Raw genomic sequence first — 19,993 nt, 5'->3', positions numbered from 1 at the left:
ACCCAGAGGGCCCTGCAGCTGGTGAAGCAGAAGCACCCCTCTGCACCATAGGAAGCAGCGCAACCTGCACTGGAGAGACAGGAGACTTGTGATTCACAGAAGAGAAGAGGAGAGAGACGCTTGGCAGCCGACTAAGCAACCGTTCAAGGGAGGGCAGAGAAAAGCAGCATGTCCTTTCACAGGAGAAACACATAAAGAGGTGAGAGAGCTCCAAGCCAGTCCCTTTAAGGGGTGGATGGGAGGAGTGTGATCTAATGTTCAGGGGACCTGCCAGATTGGAATGGACAGATTGCCCAGGATTAGATCTGGGACCCCACAAAGGGGAAAGATATTCAATGATTGTGGAATGAAAGAAATAACTTCATTAAAATGGCCCATTTCTATTACAGAAACATAGAGATTCAAAGCAAAGTCAATAAAATGCTAGTGGCATTCTTCTCAGAAATGAAATAGCCATAATATTTCACACGCAAAAAAAACTCCAAGAAGTAAAAATACCTCTGAGCTGGCCAAACATATACTGAAAAATGCTCTGCATCAATCATCATCAGAGAAATGCAAATCAAAACGCACAAGACTGGCACACATCACAAAAAACAAAATCCACCAAGGGTTGGTGAGGACGTGGGGAAAAAGGAACCTCATTCACTGCTGGTGGGAAAGTCGACTGGTCCAGCCTTTTTGGAAAAAAATACGAACACTCCTCAAAAAACTAGGAATTGAGCTCCCACAAGACCCAGCAATTTCACTTTTTTGGCATTTATTCTGAGGGACTATTCAGAAAAGACATCTGCACGCCTATATTTGTTGCAGCAGCTTTCACAATATCCAAAAATCTGGAAACAACCAAAGTGTCCAAGGTGACTGGATAGAGAAATTATTGTGCATATACACAAAAGAATACAATTTGACCATAAGACAAAATTATACAATTTGCTGCTACTTGGAAGGGTCTGGAGAGTATCACAACAAGCGAAGTTAGTGAAGAGAGGGACAAATACAAATTAGTCTCTATCTGTGATATACAAAGGAACACACTGGAGTCAAAAGCAACAGAAACTGGGAACTTCTCTTCACTGGGAAGCTTGGGGTTGGGTGTGGATGGTGTATGGGAGGGGGCACTGGGACAATGGTGAAGGGAAGTAGATACACTGGTGGAAGGGTTTTTATGCATGAAACTCTACCATTACTAGTAGTAAACCATGGTGCCCAAAATAAAAAATACTGCTTAGCGAAAATAACAAAATATTTCTGGCTCCCAATGCCAAACTATGCTACAAAGCAATAATAATAAAAGTAACATGGTATGGGGAAATATAAACCATGTTATCACCATTAAAAAGAAAGTGGAGAGCTTATACTAATCTTAGAGCAAATTTCAGAGCAACGACAGGTGAAAGGGATAAAGAGGACAAGCTACTGATAAAGTGTCAGCACTTTAAATACACCTGTGTAAAACTAAGAACAGGGCGTCAAAATATGGATATAACTGTAAAGAGAAATAGGACAATCCATTACTATATAATTCCCATTACTAGTTAGAAATTTTAGTATCCTCTTATCAGAATTGAGAGATTCAGTGGGCAGAAAATAGGGAAGGATATAGTTCAATCTAACAACTAGATACAATTTACATTTAGAAATCACTTCGCCCAACAACAGCAGATTACATATTTTTCCCAAAATTACATGAAACAGTCACTAGACTACATTTGGCTTATAAACAATCCCTTAAACAAATTTAAGAGAACAGAAATCATAAAGGGTCTGCTTTTAGACTACAAAAAAATCAGTAAAAGGATGATAGCTGAAAGAAAAAAATCCTAAATACTCGAAGATTAAATAACATACTTTTAACACACAAGGTAAAGACTTTTCAAGAGACCATACAATTCTGAACTACCTGGGTCACTGGATGAGGTCAAGGGGTGGTAGGACTGGAGGTAGGAACTATATGTCTGAACGCCTATTGTAAACAACTTTATAAGTCACAAAGTATAAATTAAAAAAAAAATTTAACTAAAGGAAAATTAAAACATTCCAGAAATAGATACCTGTGAGAATTGTACATCAATGAAAATATACCTTATGTTAATGTATCATTTAACATGTTATATATTACCATAAAAACAGACCTTTCTATGCTTACAGATAAAACTGTTTAGGAATTAGCCCTTCAAAATTCTTTTTTTTTGGGGGGGGTCACACCCAGTGATGCACAGGGGTTACTCCTGGCTAATGTACTCAGGAATTTCTCCTGGCGGTGCTTGGGGAACCACATGGGATGCTGGGAATCGAATCCAGGTCGACCGCATACAAGGCAAATGTCCTAACCGCTGTGTTATCTCTCCAGCCCCAGTCCTTCAAAATTCTTTAATAAATCTAGCACTTAAATATTTTACCCACTTAAGAATATAATTTAACTTAATTATGTATTTATTTGCCTTTTTAGTTTACATCTGGATTGCTCAGGCAGTGCTCTGAGGACCATAAGGGGATGCAGGGGATTGAACCTGGGTTAGTCAAATGCAAGGCAAATGCCCTACCCTCTGTACTACTGCTCAGGTGCCAAGGATATAATTTTAATTAGCAGCTGAATTCTCATTACTGCTGTGAAGAAAAGGGATGGAGCGATAGCACAGCAGGTAGGGCGTTTGCCTTGCACGCGGCCGATCCGAGTTCGATTCCTCCACCCCGCTCGGAGCGCCCTGCAAGCTACTGAGAGTATCTCGCACACACGGCAAAGCCTGGCAAGCTACCCGTGACATATTCGATATGTCAAAAACAGTAACAAGTCTCACAGTTTGTTGTGAGATTTTACTGGTGCCCACTTGAGCAAATCAATGAACAATGGGAGGACAGTGCTACAGTTGTAAAGAAAATTAAAAAATCTTACTATTCTAATTTTTGTAGGGGGCGGGGTGGAAGGGGTGCTAGGAATCAAAGGGTCATTTTGCATATTTTTTTAGTATTTTAGTATTATGGTTTATAATACTGTTAACGGTCAAGTTTCTTGCATAAATCATTCCAGCACCATACCCTCCATCACTGTCTCAATGTCCTACCACCCATCCAACATGTAAACAAAAGGTTTCATAGGTATTAAATCAATCTTATTAACTATTTCACAGGAGTTCTGAATTTCCCTATTTTTATTTTGGTGCCACACCCATGAGTGCTCAGGGATTATTCTGATGTTGCTCAGAGGAGAGACCATGTGGTGCTGAGGACTGAACCTCAGCTTCCTGCATGCAAAGCATCCATCTAGGCTACTGAACTCTCTCTCTAGGTCTAAGATGAAGAATTTTGATAATAAGCAACTGAAATAACCGTGAAATAACCAACGACTAAGTTGGCTACATTCAGCAGTCATTCTGAATAAGCTGAGGAACAAGAAGAGAGGAGGAAGCAAAGGAGAAGATAAATGTTGAAAATAATCTCTCATAAAATCAAACAGGGAGCTGGAGAGATAGATCAGCAGTATAAGTGCTTGTTTTACATGAAACTGAGTCTGGTTCAATCCCTGGTACCACAAATGATCCTTCAAGAAATGCCAGGTGCAATCCCTGAATACCGAGACAGGAGGAAACCCTGAGCACTGCAGGTTAGTCCAACCCCCCTCCACCTCATCCAATAAAGAAACTGTCAATTCATCTGCATTCATTTGCACTCTGAGTTTTCTCCGTGGTCCTTGAATGCTTTTTAAATACCAGTGCCAGATCTATGATATGGTTTTATAAAATCATTCCATTACATCTTATAAATTCTAGGGTAGTTAATAATTAGGTTTTATCTGCTATGTTAGTTTTAGTCAAAATTCGAGATAAACCCTGTTATATGTTAAGTGCTTTATAATAATTTCAATGTCACTGTCATCCCATTATTCATCGATTTGCTTGAGTGGGTGCCAGTAACGTCTCCATTAGTCCTAGCCCTGAGATTTATTAGCCTCTCCTTATTCGTCCTTCCCAACAGTGCTGTATCGGAGGCACTTTCAGGGTCAGGGGAATGAAGCCCATTATAGTTACTGTTTTGGGCATATCAAATATGCCACAGGGAGTTTGCCAGGCTCTGCTGTGCAGGTGGGATACTCTCAGTAGCTTACCGGGCTCTCTGAGAGGTATAATAATTCATGTTTTATATTTTTCTTCTTCCTTTATCAACATAAACACTAAATCTATCCATGTGCCAAGGATCTTGAAATGTAATTTAATCAATCTGAGCATAAAAGTTTCCCAATTTGGTTCATGTTCATCTTCTTAAAGGTAAATCCTTTTAATCATACCATGAAGGAAAATATAGTCTACCCTACAGTAACTTTTTAAAAATAGTAGCAGGTGGAGGACCCAAATAGTGCTAGATCAGTTAAATATTTTATGCTTCAATTTTTTTAATTACCAGGATTGTATAATTATTATTATCTTTTCTCTCAACACTTACTTTTTTTGTCAAAGAGTCATCAGAATCAGAAGGCATTCTTGTTGAAACATGAAATATTACTTCTACTGTAGAGGTAGCAAAATATGGCGTGGTCAATCCAGTGCTTTTGTTTTTTTGTAGTCCTCCCATAAAACCACAATGGTTTGTAAGATTTACCTAGAAGAAATCAAAAGTCACATTTACCAACTAAACAAAACTCAAAAACATTACTGGAAAGTTTCAAATATCTCACTTTACAAAGACAAGTCTTTGGCAAGTTATTTATCACCCAATGTTTGAGTCTAAAATTCTTTAGCCAGAGTTGCTCAAATGCCACTAGTTTTTCCTAAATACTAATCCCAAAAAAGTAGCTGTTAATCCCAGAAATAAGTAACTACTCTGCACTGTGCATGTTTTCTTAGATTCCCAGGAGCTGATGGCAAATCAGAAAAGCTGCTGGGAGACCTGGAGGTCAGCAAGTAGAGATCAAGTGGCAAAACTATAGACTGGAAATGACCTGAGGAAAGTTAAAATTGTAATGTCATACTGGCTTTTTAATTTGTTTTGGGGTCACACCTAGTGATGCTCCAGGGTTACACCTTGCTCTGTGCTCAGAAATCACTCCTGGTAGTGTTCGGGGGACCATATGGGATGCTGGGGATCAAACCTGGGTCAGCTGCATGCAAGGCAAGTGCCCTACCCGCTGTCTATCTCTCTGGTCCTTGTAATGTCACTCTGATAAAACGACGAGGCATGTAAATATTATATGAATAAAAATCGACTTTCCAATTTTTAGTACCATTCACAGTCCAGAACAAAAACATGAAAGGGTAGAACACCACTTAAAGCATAAAAGGGTTTCTGTTTCACATTTCCCTTGCTTTTACTAATATTTATCAAGTATATTTATTTTTAACAAAAATACATTTATAATTTCTTAATATTTTCCAAAGCACTTTCATAATATACCATTTCAACTTAACTTCCCATTTGGTATGTGCTTCCAAAGGGATCTCAGATAACAGAGAACCAGGACTGTGCTCCATGAATGTGGGTGCCCCTGGAGAGGAATTTGAATTATTCTCAGTCAGGAAGCTACTAGACCCAAAAGAAATTGAGATTTAAAAATAAAAATCAATAAGGTCAAAGTGCCTATTCACTTTAGGAATCTGCAGTCCAGCAGATTCACCTTCAGTAATTTTATTCTCTATATGCGTTTTGAAAATTTATGTATCAAATAGGCAATTACAATAAAAATTTCTGTAAGTCTGAACTGTTTCAAAATACACAATTTCCAACATAGTATTTTTTCATGAAAATATGGGCCAGAGAGATAGCTCAAAATGTTGGAGCATATGCTATGCATGCAGGCCTCCTGCATCACATGCCCCTCCTCCCCCAACTCACACCCCTGAGCAGTGCCAGGTAAAGCACAAAAACCAAGAGAAAAAAAAGTAAGAATTATATATTTAATTGATTAGATATGTCTACTGACAATAAAAAAAAAACTAGTCAACTAAAAAATCAGTTTCTGCAGAATATGACCTCATTTTTCAATGTCAATGTATTAATACAAATCCCAGTGACAAATATCTCCCATCTGACTTATAATTTATAGTAGATTTGGTAGAGAAACTTTCACATTGCTGGCTGCCAGGATGACATGAAGTACTGCATGCACCTTTCAGTATTTATTTCTTGCAGCGCAATCAGAGATTCTAAGGGAACACACAAGCTTGAATGAACAAGCTTATTTGTTTCGTGTTGGAACCTTAGGAGTAGTGTAGGACCTGGATAAGTAAGTGGTATGCTCTTCTCTTAGAGTGCTAAATAGGAAGGGCAAGGGACTACATGAAAATTCTCAAGGCATGAAAGATATTCATATCTCAGTTTGCAGAGTGGTAGCTTAATGGTTCCACCTGTCAGGAGAACATCTTGTAAACCTAAGAATTTAGTACTCTGATAACATACTATCTTATAAAACCATTGTTTATATAAATCAGAGACAAGGCAATAATAGTAACAAATTCATTGTTACATTGTTTAAAAAATTCAGTTTCCAAATAGAAATAAAGTTATTTGATACAATTTACAAACAATACCTCCCAGCCAAGACCAGCTACAAAGTCCTCATATGCTTGACTTCCTCCTATATTGGTGAGAATGGAATGCTTGTCTTCCTGCCCTTCAGCAACATAAAACACGGCAATCTTGTGTGTCTCTCGGCTATAAAACAAAGATTACATGGTGTATTCAATCATTAATTCATTCATTTGTTCATCTAATAATTAAGCCCTAAGAATAATATGACATTATGAAATGAAAATTTACCATCTATAGTGGAATATAATTAAAATATCAGTAAAAACAGTAAAAAAAAAAGTACACAATTGCCACTGGAACTGAAGCAAGGCATGACTATGGATAACTGAAACATGGAAGAGCATAAAAGAGGCAATTAAAAGATGGGTAAAGGTTAGTAAAATCTTACAAAAATCAAGAAAAGAGTTATCAGAAAAGACACATAGATATAAATTCATAGAGCACCTGAAGAGTTTACAATTTTGTAATATGGTTGACTTCTAGAGAGACAGGGATTGTTTTAGAAATAAAACAAAGTAGGGCTAAGAAATGGGTGGGAAATGATGTTTCTTTCAAGTTCTTATACAGGATAATAAACATACACACAAACATAAAGCTATTTGTTGCAATTGACATTTTATGTTCTAGTTCTCCCTAAAACTCAAAATGTTCATAAAAGATTTTTGGAAAAAATTCGAAGCACTATTAGTTACAGTAGTATTTCTGGTAAGGTTTTATGTGTAGTGTTCCAACACCACACCCTACATAGTGTATTCACATGTCTTTCAAAGCTAACCAGGTTACTCTATATTTTGATTTAGGTATATTGGGCTGGAGTGGGTAGGGCACCTGCCTTGCTTGCAGCCAACCTGGGCCAACCTGGGTTCGATTCCTCGACCCGGTCGGAGAGCACGGCAAGCTACCGAGAGTATCGTGCTTGCACGGCAAAGCCTGGCAAGCTACCCACGACGTATTCAAGATGCCAAAAACTGTAACAACAAGGCTCACAATGGAGATGTTACTGGTGCCTGCTCGAGCAAATCGATGAACAACGGGAGGACAGTGCTACAGTGCTATATTTTAAAAAGTATGGGTTAACATGCTTTACAATTAGGAGCAACTCTTCATAATTAAACTAAAAAAGGAATTAAAAAACCATATTCAATAAAAAAAAATAACAGGTAGAATAAAAACTGAGTCATTTTAAGAATTTAGTCAGATGAGGGGTCCAGGAGATGGTTCAGTAGTTGCAGTGACTGCTTGGCAAGTGGAAGGCCATGAGAGTTCAATCCCTGGTGCTGCCCACAAGTACAGTTGTGATCTGTCAGTTTTGTTGTCTATAGTCCAGGCACTGCAAACGATTCCTGTCTGCATTGCAGACTGGTGTATGAGCAACGTGATTAGAAACTGTAACTCCTGGCAAGCACCTTGGCTGAGTGTGTGAGCACCATAACCAAGCATATGTACCACCTCTGTTCACTGCAGCCTCAATAGAGGAAAAGAGGGAGGTTAAAAAAAAAAGAGAGAGAAAAAAGAAAAGAGGTACTTGATATGTGTGGTTTTGGATTTAAACTTGGAACCACTGATAATCCCAGAAATGGCCCCTGGCACAGTCATCATAATAAAAAAGAGAGTGTGAGTGGGAAACAATGGGGGAAAGGCTGAAAGAAGAAGAGAAGATGGGAAGAGAGGGTACAGAAAGGAAAGTAAGGGAAAAATGGAAAAATAATAAAACTGATGGTATCTACATTATTGGTGCCCACTCGAGCAAATTGATGAACAACGGGAGGACAGTGCTACAGTGCAGTGCTATCTAGGTAATGCAGTACTCACAGGGAAATTAATAGAAATAAATACTATATTTTAAAAAAGGAAAAGAATCACATACAAATAACTAAACTTTCCTCTTTGAGAACTCCCCCCCCCCCAAAAGATCACTCTCAAGTAGTTATCTGAAGAATGCAAGGTTGGCTGAATATTTTAAATTCTGTTACCATAACTAATAATCAGAGAGTAAAGGAGAAAATTAACAAAAACAGTATCTTCCACAAAAATCCAGAAATTATGAGTAATTTATCTCAACACAAGCAGAAGAGAGTTAGTTACAAAGACTAGAATGGAAGTAAATGAAAAACAACAGAGAGAAATCAATAAAAACATAGTATGTTACTTCAGATAAAAAATAAATTTTCAATCCGCAGGAAAGACTCAAAGTATTAAAATCAGGAACGAAAGAAACAGTATCACAACAAACCTTTATAGAAATGAAAAGGATTAGCAATGTTTCAGGGTACAATATCAATGAATAAATCAATTATATCTGCACACAGTAGGAATGAACTGTTTAAAAACAAAACCAAGAAAGCAGTTTCTTTCATGCGAGGGGGTGGGGCTCCCACCAAGTGTTCAGGAGGCACGGGGCCTGCTGCTGTGATTCCAGCCTTAAGGCCTGATGTGGTGCTGGTGGTATAAGCTCGGGCATACGCCCCTGACCACTAAGCCATCTTCCCAGCCACGGGAAATGGCTTCTTTCATAAAAACATAAAAAACAATAAGATGCACTGGTATACATTCATGATTTTGCTTGAAGTATAAAACTCATATCCTAAAAACTACAAACCACTGTCAAAAGAAATTAAGGGGGCTTTTTCCACTTTGGAGAAGTCCGTGCTCTCTCTTGAACATGTATTCCTTTTTCTTTTCTCTCATACTTTAAGTAAATTTCCTTCAATAAAAACTATTTGCTTCACTCAAAAAGAAAAAGATAAAGAAAGGTCACAAAAAAGAATTTCAAAATTCTTGCTCTAAAGACATAATATTGTTAATGTGGGGTTAAATATTTGGCTTTCTCCCACACTGTCAGGCCTCTGACCTAGGGAGGTCCAGTGTAGGGTCCCAGGATGGAGACAATTCTTTAGTATATGAGACACCCCACATCTGTTTTATGGACCAAGGTAAACGACGACTCCTTGTTCTTTGTACAACCAAAAGGCCCTTGGGAATGGGATCTAGGGAAAATAGCAGCACCTGAGGGGTGAGATCTTGGATCTTGTTTGTGCCTAACCCACAGGGTTACAGAAATGCCTTGGCACCGTGCCAGCCCTTTCCTATTCCCCTACAGAGCAGGCCCCTGAGAATGAGGCAGCAGGAAGAACTGTGGGGTGGGCAAGCCAAGCGAAGGGGGGGGGGCGGTTAGTTGAGGGTGCTGAACACTGCAATTGCTGGCTTCTGAGATGAGACCACACAGCCCAGGAAAGGCAGAGGAGCTACCACTACTGCTGTCCTTATGGGGGGGGGAGAGAGAGATGAGAGAGAGAGAGAGAGAGAGAGAGAGAGGAGGGAGGGAGGGAGGGAGGGAGAGAGAGGTGCATGGGAAGGGGGAGGACCAGAGGAAAAGGGGAAGGAAGAGGAGGAGGAGGGAGAAGGTGGGAGAGAAAGGGCGAAATTACAGAAAGAGCAAAGCAGGAGTACTGAGAGAGAGAGAGACAGCAAGCGAGAGCGAGCAAGTAGAGCTATAACCGAAAGACAGCAAGCTGCCAAGACTGCTGCTTCAGAGAGGCCATGAGGAATGGTTGCCTACTGAGACAAGCTCAGAGAGCCTGGGGAGGTGGAGGAACCGCTGCCACTCTCAGCAACTGTTCTCGGAGCCACAGGCTAACCCTATAGCTGAGAGCAGGGGAAGCCTGAGGCTGCTGGAGGGCAAAAAAATGCTTGCCAACATACAGCAGTAATGGATGCAGCTCCAACAAGGACATTAGAGTCCACCCTCCCAGCTCACCTGCTCCCTGGCAGCTCACCTCTGGAGCCCAGAGACTCTACATGTGATAAAGAAAGGGCAGAAATAAATAAATAAATAATCATTGAAAAACCTAAAAAAAAAAAAATAATAATAAAAGAAAGGGCAGAATGTATAGACTCACACTCCGAGCCCCCTCCCACCCCTATCCCACCAGGCCTGGAGTACAACAGTTGAGAATATTCCCCAAATTTTACAAAATCTGTGGATTTACAAATTTAAAGCAATACCTTTAAAAAATATCAGCTGCTTCTAAAATTTCAGTAGAAAGCTACCTGCCGATGCTAAAACTCACAGCATAATGCAAAAGATTTAGTAGAGACAAACAGTAATGAAAAAGAAGGAAACAATTAGAAAACACAAACTTCCCAATTTTAAAACTTGCTGTAAATCAACACGCTATACTACTGCAATGAGAACAGACCTATAGATCTATAGGAAACAGAACCTGGGTCCAGGAATAAACCTTTATATCTATGGTAATTGTCTTTTGACAACAGTACGAAGACAATTCAGTAAGGGGAAAACTTTGTTCCAACAAATGTTACTGATCAGCTTGATCTCTATATACAAAAGAAAAAGAGGCTGAAGCATTACCTCACACTATATATCACTTAAAGTAAAAGTGGATCATAAGTGGGACTGGAGAGATAGTACAGTGTGTAGGGTGCTTGTCTCACATACAGCTGACCTGGGTTCAATGCCATCCATAATTAAGGCCCCCTGAGCCCCACCAGGAGTGATCACTGAGCATGATCCAAGAGTAAGCCCTGAGCACAACCACATGTGCTACCACTTTCCCTTAAAAACACCCAACCAAAAAAATGGACCATTAGCATAAATATAAGGTATAAAACTCTAAGTCTTACTTAAAATGTTCGTAAAACCAGGCCAGAAAAATAGGCTAGAGTGCAAGCTTTGCAAATAGGTTCAATCCCTGGTACGACATGGTCTTCTGGGCACCATAAAGAGTGACCCCCAAGCAAAGTCAGGAGTAGCCTCAAGATGTGGCATAAACACTCAATTCCCCTTTTGCAAACCATAGCACTCCAAAGGAGAGAGAACAAAAGGGAAAGCCCTACCACTGAGGCAGGGTGGGATTGAGAGGCTGGGGGGTGGGAGGGATACTGGGATACACACTAGGCCACAGAACACTGGAGACCACATATTTTAGGATATTAGGATGGCACTTGGGACCAAGCTAGCAGCATTATGCTTGGAAAGCATGCATGCTGCCGCCAAAGCAAGCATGCTATGCTAACACTGAGCTATCCCTAGAATCCTTGAGCCATCAAATTTCAAATTTTTAAATCTCAAATTATTTTTAGTATTATTTGTATTGGATATTTACAAAGGAGTGCTGATGTTTTCCAATATTAACCTGATAATATTGTATCAGTTATTCACGTTTCACTCAAATGAGAGGAAGAATCTGGAGTTCCGACATCCGTCGATGATCAAAAATCAGGGATGCTGTCTAGTTTGCCAAGGTGTCAAAAATCAGATGGGCTGGTCACATAATGAGATTTAAAGACGACCGCTGGACTAGAGCTGTTACCGACTGGATTCCACGGGATGTCAAAAGACCGCCTGGCCGCCCACCTACCAGATGGTCAGACTTCTTCATCAAGATCATGAATGATCGGTTTGAGGCTCTTCATGTTCCCAGAGCGAACAGATGCCATTGGGCTACACTAGCACGCGACAGGGACAAATGGAGACGTTACTGGCGCCCGCTTGAGCAAATCGACGACTAACGTGAAGTGAAGTGACTGACTGTATCAGCACCACACATACACTTAAAAGAGTATTTGTGGTTGCAAGTCTGTCAGTTTCACTTTTTCCTAATACCTTTGCCTCATTATTTACTGTTATGGTTCATATTATTCTAATGGCAGCAGCAGCTAGTCAGATAATAAAGAGAAGTGAAAAATTTAAATTGACATAAAAGAACCAATTTAATAGAACACACCTGATCTTGTCTTTTAGCCATTATAAATTTTATTACTAGAACAGCGCCCCCGAATTTTTTTTCCTTTTGGGCCCTGCAAGCAGTGTATTCAAAAGACCTTTGGGGAGAGAGAGAACAAAAGGAGAGAGAGAACAAAATGTCCTGCTACAGAGGCAAGGTGGGATGGGGGGGAAAAGGGGGTGGGAGGGATACTGGAACCTGTGGTGGTGGAAAATGGGCACTGGTGGAGGTATGGGTATTTGATCATTGTATAATTGAAATCCAAGCACAAAAATTTGTAAGTCTACAACTGTACCTCATGGTGTCTCAACTAATTAAAAAAAAAAGACCTTTGGCCACTGCGATTTTCTGCCAACTCTGATGCTACACCTAGCAATGCTGGGGATGGAGATAGGGCCCATGTGGTACAGGGGGTTGAATTGGTGTCAGGCATATGCCAGACATGTGCCCAAACCCTGTACAGATCCCCAATCCCAAATAAAAATTTTAACAGCTATGTGGAGATGTTAATTCACATACACCGTACAATTCACTCATTTAAAATGTACATAGCTTTAGCATATTCACAGGTAACTGCTATCACAATCATCTAATTATATTTCAAACCCTTCAAAAAAAGCAACCCCAGAACCATTACCAATCATTCTCCATTACCCCAGTTATCACTCTCTTCTTCCCAGCGTTAGTCAGCACTCAGTTACTTTCTGTCTCTGTAGATTTGCATAGTCTGCACATTTTATGTAAAGAATCAAATGTAAAAAAGTATGTGACTTTTTTTTAAATGTGGCAGGCTTCCTCGAACAGTGTTATAAAGTGACATCCATAGTGTTGTATACCTCAATATGTCATTGTGCCCTTTTTTTTTTGGGCAAGTTTTGGGGGTGTGGGTTGGTTGGGAATTTGGTTTGGGGGCCACACCCAGCAGCACTTGCATCTTACTCCTGGCTCTGCAGTGAAAGATCATTCCTGGCAGGATTTTGGAAACCATTTGGGGTGCTAGGGACCAAGTCTGGGTCAGTCAGGCCTTTTCACTCCTAATTACTGTTGAATAATATTCATCATATCAATATAACTATTATTTTGTATACTATAATTGATTCATTTCATCATATCAATATGCTACATATCTATAATGAGCATTTAATTAGTTTTACTTTTCATATATAATGCTGTTGTTATGAACATTCACATACAGATTATTTAATTGGCATTTTATCATTTTATGGAAAAAATTATTTTTTTGTTTTTACGCCACATCTTTTTTTTAAGATAATTTTTATTATTTTTTAAAAAATTTTTATTAGTGAAACACCATGAGGTACAGTTGTAGACTTGCAAATTTTGGTGCTTGGGTTTCAGTTATACAATGATCAAGTACCCATCCCTCCACCAGTGCCCATTCTCCACCACCGATGATCCCAGTATCCCTCCCACTCCCTCATTCTCCCCATCCCACACTGCCTCTGTGGCAGGCATTCCCTTTTGTTCTCTCTCTCCTTTTGGGTGCTGCGGTTTGCAAAAGAGGCATTGAGTGGCAATCATGTTCGGTCTATAGTCTACTTTCAGCATGCATCTCCCATCCTGGGAGGATCCTCTCAACACCCTTTATTTGGTGCTCCATTCTCTATCTGAGCTGCCTTTTCCCCTAGCGTGTGCGGCTGGCCTCCAAGCCTTGGAGTGAATCTCCTGGTACTAATCTCGGCCATTCTTGGGTGTTAGTCTCCTATTTTGTCACTTTATGTTCCCCAGATGAATGCAATCTTTCTATGTCTGTCCCTTTCTTTCTGACTAATTTCACTCAGCATGATACTTTCCATGTAGTATCACTTGTATGTAAATTTCATGACTTCATCTTTTCTAACCGCTACATAGTACTCCATTGTGTAGATGTACCAAAGTTTCTTTAACCAGTCATCTGTTCTCGGGCACTCAGGTTTTTTCCAAATTCTGTCTATTGTAAAAAGTGCTGCAATGAACAAACAAGTGCAGATGTCACTTCAATTATACTTTTTTGTCTCTCTGGGATATATTCCCAGGAGTGGTATTCCTGGGTCAAACGGGAGCTCAATTTTTAATTTTGAATATGTGATCTCCTAAAATATGTGATCTCCACTGTTCTGTGGCCCAGTGTGTATGAGCACTGCAACTGAAAAATGTGGAACCCCCATTCTTCATTGGTGAGCACCACAATCGAAAAGCTTGCAAGCAGTGCACTGAAAATACAAGCCCTGGCCCTCACAACAACAAAAAGAGGAGGAAAATAAAATTACTTTTTTATAATTAAAAAACATAAAACATCCTAAAACTCTTTAAAAAAAATCACACAAACCTTGGTGATTTGACCAAGCTGGAAAGGTATTAGATAATATAGTCCAAAAATGAAAGTCTATAAATGGCCTAGTCAGATTAGGTCATTAATAATTGAATTCATTTCTTTCCCCTTTGTCTTCTAGACAAGTAAATCAGCTTTGTTTCCAGGTTTTATGGCTCCAGAATAGTCTTACTGTCATAGAATTAGATAAAGTTTTTACTTGAACCCAATGTATTAGAAAAACAAAGGAAATTGTCTTTATTTTAAAAATTCCTTTGAAAAGTAAGCAAGTACCATGAGCTCATTTGCTATACTTAGCTGGAGCCATTAGAACAGAGGTTAGGGTGCTTGCCTTGCGGGCAGTTGACCTGGGATTGATCCCAGGCATCACATTTGGCTTCCCGAGCACTGCCAGGAGTAATTCTTGAGTGAAGAACCATGAGTGAAGTCCTGAGTACAGTCGAGTGTGGCCTCAAAACAAAAACAAGAAAACCATTTTTCAAGGAAGATGTCCCCATATATTCAAGTTACGTAAGAGAATGGAAGTAATTCAGCAGGAATCAAGAAGCAGAACAGCATAAAATAATGTAAAGAAACTTAACAGCCAAGATCAGCTGGTATGGACTCCATTCTAGACTTAGGAGTCGGGTCAACTTTTGGGGATCCATGAAGGAATAAAATAACATTTGCTTAAAAAAATTATTCTGGTAATGAGAACTGTCTAGCAAATGAGAATGTAGAGTTGTTACAACACTTTTAGAAAGCAGTAATAAGAATATGAGTCAGGAGGCTGGGAGCAGGAAAATGATATGAGGAACCCAAGGTGAGGAAGGCAGAAGGGACTGTGAGAAATCTAGGGCAGGGGGAAGTGAAGGGTCTGCTTTGGGTAACCGCGCTTCTAAACATAATTGGGAACTCAGGAGACGATCTGATTTGGAAAGAATGGTAACCTGGAAACGATCGTAAGGAGTAGGTAAAAATTTATCAGAGCTGCAAGGATGGCTCCATTGGTAGAATTCTTGCCTAGCCCCCCACCCCACACTGCCAGCTGTAGCTTTCAATCTGCCAAGCGCTCCTTTTTTTCCACAGCAGGGTTCTTCTGGAGATGGCAGCCAGTTTCCACAGCGGACTTTCTCTGAGGTGCCCAGGCAAGATTCTGTATTTAACTCGGTTGCTGATGCATGCTTTTTGATGCATTTGTTTTTGTTTTGGTGGTAGAACCCTAAGAACACTCTTAGATTGTTCCCTTTTCCACCATTTGGGTACCAGTTCTCTCCAAGTTGAGAAAAATTTCAGACATTGTAGTTTTCATCCTAAAATTTATATTTGGTTCTCTTTAAATCTTTTTTTAAAATTGGGATTTCATATATGTTCAGTTATTTGACCATGTGTTTCATCACTGAACACATTACAAATGCTTGTTTTGTTGTTATTGTTCAATATCTGACTAAAATCAGGATTAGTTTATATTGATTTTCTTTTGAGAGTGGGCCATTCTGCTTTCTTATTTTGATGAATAGTTTTGAACTATACCAGGCCATACTGCATAATATATTATGAATCTCCATATTCTCATTTCTTACTTCTCTGGGTCTCTGATGATCTCCCTGACATCCTTCCCAGGGTATCAAGTTCAAGCTGGTTACAGAGCTAGGCTATTTTGTAAATGTTGACTAAAAAACAACTTTTAAAAAGTCTCTCGCCCCCTCCCCATAGCCCCTGTAGTTGAATTTTGCTGTCTAGTTGTTTGGCACTCCCACACTTACGGAGGAGTGCACACTTCACTGGCTGCACACACACACTTGGCTGTGACGTGCTGAAGGCAGTCCATGGACTGAGGTGCTAGGGATCAGTTTCGGTGATTTCTGGTTATACTGGGGATCGAATTTGGGATCTCATGCATGCACAAGGCAGGCAGGTATTCTACCACTGAGTCACATCCTCAAACACCATTTTTAACTTGTCAACAAGATGCAAGTGAATGCCACATCATCATTTCAGTGAATTTTTTAACCTTCATGCAAATAATGTACTGAAGTTTTTCAAAGACACAACTTTTGATCCTTTTTCTAAATCATTAATTTTTCTTTTTCTTTTTATGGGTGGTGCTTGGCACTGCTCCTGAAGATGCTTATCCTAGCAGTGCTTAGGGCCATAGAGTCAGTGCTGACGTGAGGGCTCACACAGGGCCTTGTACAAGCAAGACCTGTGTTCTACCGAAGAATCAGATCCATGGCCTCTAAAGTCATTAATTTTTGTCTTGTTATTTCTCTATTTTTTTGACTTTTGTTTTGTTTCCAGGTCGTATCTGGCAATGACCAGGGGTTACTCCTAGCTAAGCACTTGGTAATCATTCCTGGCACTCAGGGTACCATGTAGGATGTCAGGGATCAAACCTATCCTACCTGCTGTACTTATTGCTCTGGCCTTTGTTATTTCTCTTTATGCTCATCATTTTTGTACTTCTAACATTGTATGTTCTTATTTTAGCTTTATTCCTTATTATTTAACAATGAAATAGCATAGGCTCCTGCTTATCCTTTTGGTTTCAGATTAAACACAACTTTTTAAAAAATTATTTTTTTTATAGACTTACAAACTTTTGTGATTATGTTTCAGTCATAAAATGTTCATCCCTCCACCAGTGCCCATTCTCTACCATCAATGTTCCCAGTATCCCTCACGACACCCCCATCCCTTCCCATCCCCTGCCTCTGTGGCAGGCACATTCCCTCTTAACTCTCTCTTTCTCTTTCTTTCTTGGTTGTTATGATTTGCAATGCAGGTAAGAAGCGACCATCATGTTGGTCCATAGCCTACCTTGAGGATGCATCTCCCATCCTGAGTGAGTTCGTCAACCATCATTTACTTAGTGGTCCCTTCTCTTAACCTAGCTGCCCTTTCCCCCAGCATGGAAACGTAAGTTTTTCCAGAAAGGTTTTCTACCTAAGCTACTGACAATCTAAACTATTCTGGCCCTTTTACATCCCTTTTGAACCTATATTTGTATCTCCATGGACTTTCATAGACTCCTGTAACATTTTCTGTCATGTTTATCACCCTGTATCATCATCATCATCATCATCATCATCATCATCATCATCATCATCATCATCATCATCATCATCATCATCTATCCTATCACTGCTAAATTCTATCAAATATTTTAAGAATACCAACTCTTTTCCCAAAATGGAAGAGGGGATATTTCCAAAATCATTGGACAAGACAATCATTACTCTGACCCAAAGACAAGTAAAGACATCATAAGAAAAGAAAACTACAAGGCCTGAGAGATGGTACAAAGGTTAAGGTGCTTGGCTAGACTATGGGTGATCTACTGGCTCCAATTCCAGAACTGCATAGAGTCTCCTGAGCACTGCTAGGCAAGGCCTCTCAGCACAGAACCAGGTGTTGACCCAAAACAAAGACAGTTATATGCCAATACTGTTAAAAAAAACATAGATATAAAAATTACTAGCTAATAAAATGCTGACAAAATGAACTCAACATGACTTTAAATTATCCCTTTGAAGCAAGATTTCAATATACATAAATCAATAAATGTGATTCATCACATCAGTGGAATAGAATACAAAAGTGCACACAATCATACTAATAGATGCAGAAAAAAAGCATTTGAAAACATTTGACGCCCATGCATTATTTAGGGGGAAAATTAATCAACTCAACAAATCAGATATGGCAAAGAAAATATTCCAATATAATAAAAACCACAGCTAATATTATACTCAATGGTAAGGCCACATGCTCTACCCGCAGTACTATCTCTCTAGCCCCGAGAGCTGAAACTTTTTCTCTAAGACCAGATGCATGATTATCAATCACTTTCAATATATTGGAATTCCTAGCCAGAGCAATCAATCAAGAAAATTAAAAAAGGCATATGAATTAAAAGGAAAAAGTAAAAAAACAGAACTAAGTGTAGGCGCTGAAGTGATAGTACAGTGGGTAGAGCATTTGCCTTGCATGCGGCTGACCCGGGTTCAATTCCCAGCACCCCATATAGTCCCCCAAGCACCGCCAGGAGTAATTCCTGAGTGCAAAGCCAGGAGTAACCCCTAAGCATTGTGAACCAAAAGAAAAATAAATAAAAAAAGATATGAGAGTATTTCTTTGCAGATGAGCTAATCTTGAAGTATAAAGTTCCTAGATTCCAACAAAAACTGTTAGAACTAGTAAATTCAGTTCAGTTTCAGGACACAAGCACAGAAAAGTTTCTAAACATAACAATATATTGTTTGAAACCATATAAAATCACCTCATTTCCAAAGAATAAAAAGATAGAAATAGATTTATATTTAATTTTTAAAGACTATTATTACTTCATATTAGGTACTGTGCTTTATGGCAGTTTCTGTATTACTGCTTTATTGGTGCAGTACTACGTCCCCACCCTCACCTCTGCCCCTCTGTCATCCCAGATCTTTCTTGTTGACACCAGAGCATGTTCCCTTTGGGAACTATTTGATCCCTGGCCTTATTTCTTTATATTCCATATGGACAAGATCAGGAATGAATTTAACCAAGACATAAGAAAAAAAAACTTTACAATAAATACTAATAATTGATTTAAAATATTGGAGGTATAAATAAATGGAAAGACAGACCAGGTTTACAGATTAGAAACTTTTCTATTGAAAGTGTTTATACCTTTCAAGCAAAATATAGACTCAATACAATCCCTAGTAAGATTTTGATGGCCATTATTTATAGAGAGAAGAGAACAGCTCCCAGAAGAGAACAGCGCAGAGTCTCCTGCCCCTGCACTTGGCTGTCCTCACCAGGGTCCCTTGGAGGAGGGTGGGTTGAGTTTCCCTCCCCACCCCGAGCAGAGCCCCGGCAGCTGAAGACCTCCGGTTCCAGCCACAGTCATGCTTAAGACCACTCTCCACACGTTTGGATGAGCCTCACGCATGAAGGAACGGGCAGAAGAACCCAGATGTGCGGGACCCAGGGCGTAGATCTCTGAGCCTGCTCGGATTGGGACTGGGGCCTTCTCCACCCAGATTCCCCATCTTCCAGTATGTAGGCGTTACACCCACCAACTTTCCCTGGCGCCATGTAATCCCATCAACGGCCAAGACCCAGAGAGTATAAAACCCAGCTCCTGGACATTTATTATCTAGTTCTTACTCTGGAGAACTGGCAGGCTACCAAAAGTATCCTGCCCACATGGCAGAGTTTGGCAAACTCCCTGTGGCATATTCAATATGCCCCAAACCAGTAACAATGATGGGTCTCATTCTCCTGACTCTTAAAGAGTCTCGAATGTGGCACTTTCTAAAATCTCAGGGCTAGGACAAAGGAGATGTTACTGGTGCCTGCTCAAGGAAATCGATGAACAACAGGATGACAGTGATACAGTGATTATTTATAGAAAACTATCCTG

The 19,993-nt window shown here is 39.7% G+C and overlaps 1 protein-coding gene across 6 annotated transcripts in view; it reads right to left on the bottom strand.

Moving 5' to 3' along the window:
- RALGAPA1 (Ral GTPase activating protein catalytic subunit alpha 1) overlaps positions 1–19,993 on the bottom strand; it is a 220,919-nt gene that overhangs the window by 44,881 nt on the left and 156,045 nt on the right. For all 6 annotated transcript variants that reach the window (XM_056133139.1, XM_056133142.1, XM_056133143.1 and 3 more), the window contains 2 exons: positions 6,522–6,645; positions 4,441–4,596 (listed from right to left, as the gene is read on the bottom strand). In XM_056133139.1, coding sequence (XP_055989114.1) covers positions 4,441–4,596; positions 6,522–6,645 — 280 coding nt within the window. The remainder of the gene's footprint in view (positions 1–4,440; positions 4,597–6,521; positions 6,646–19,993) is intronic.

The sequence above is a fragment of the Sorex fumeus genome, unplaced genomic scaffold, assembly GCF_029834395.1.
Source record: "Sorex fumeus unplaced genomic scaffold, SorFum_2.1 ptg000098l, whole genome shotgun sequence".
Taxonomy (NCBI): Eukaryota; Metazoa; Chordata; class Mammalia; order Eulipotyphla; family Soricidae; genus Sorex; species Sorex fumeus.
The sequence above is the reverse complement of the archived record's forward strand: the minus strand, read 5'-3'. Positions and strand labels throughout refer to the sequence as shown.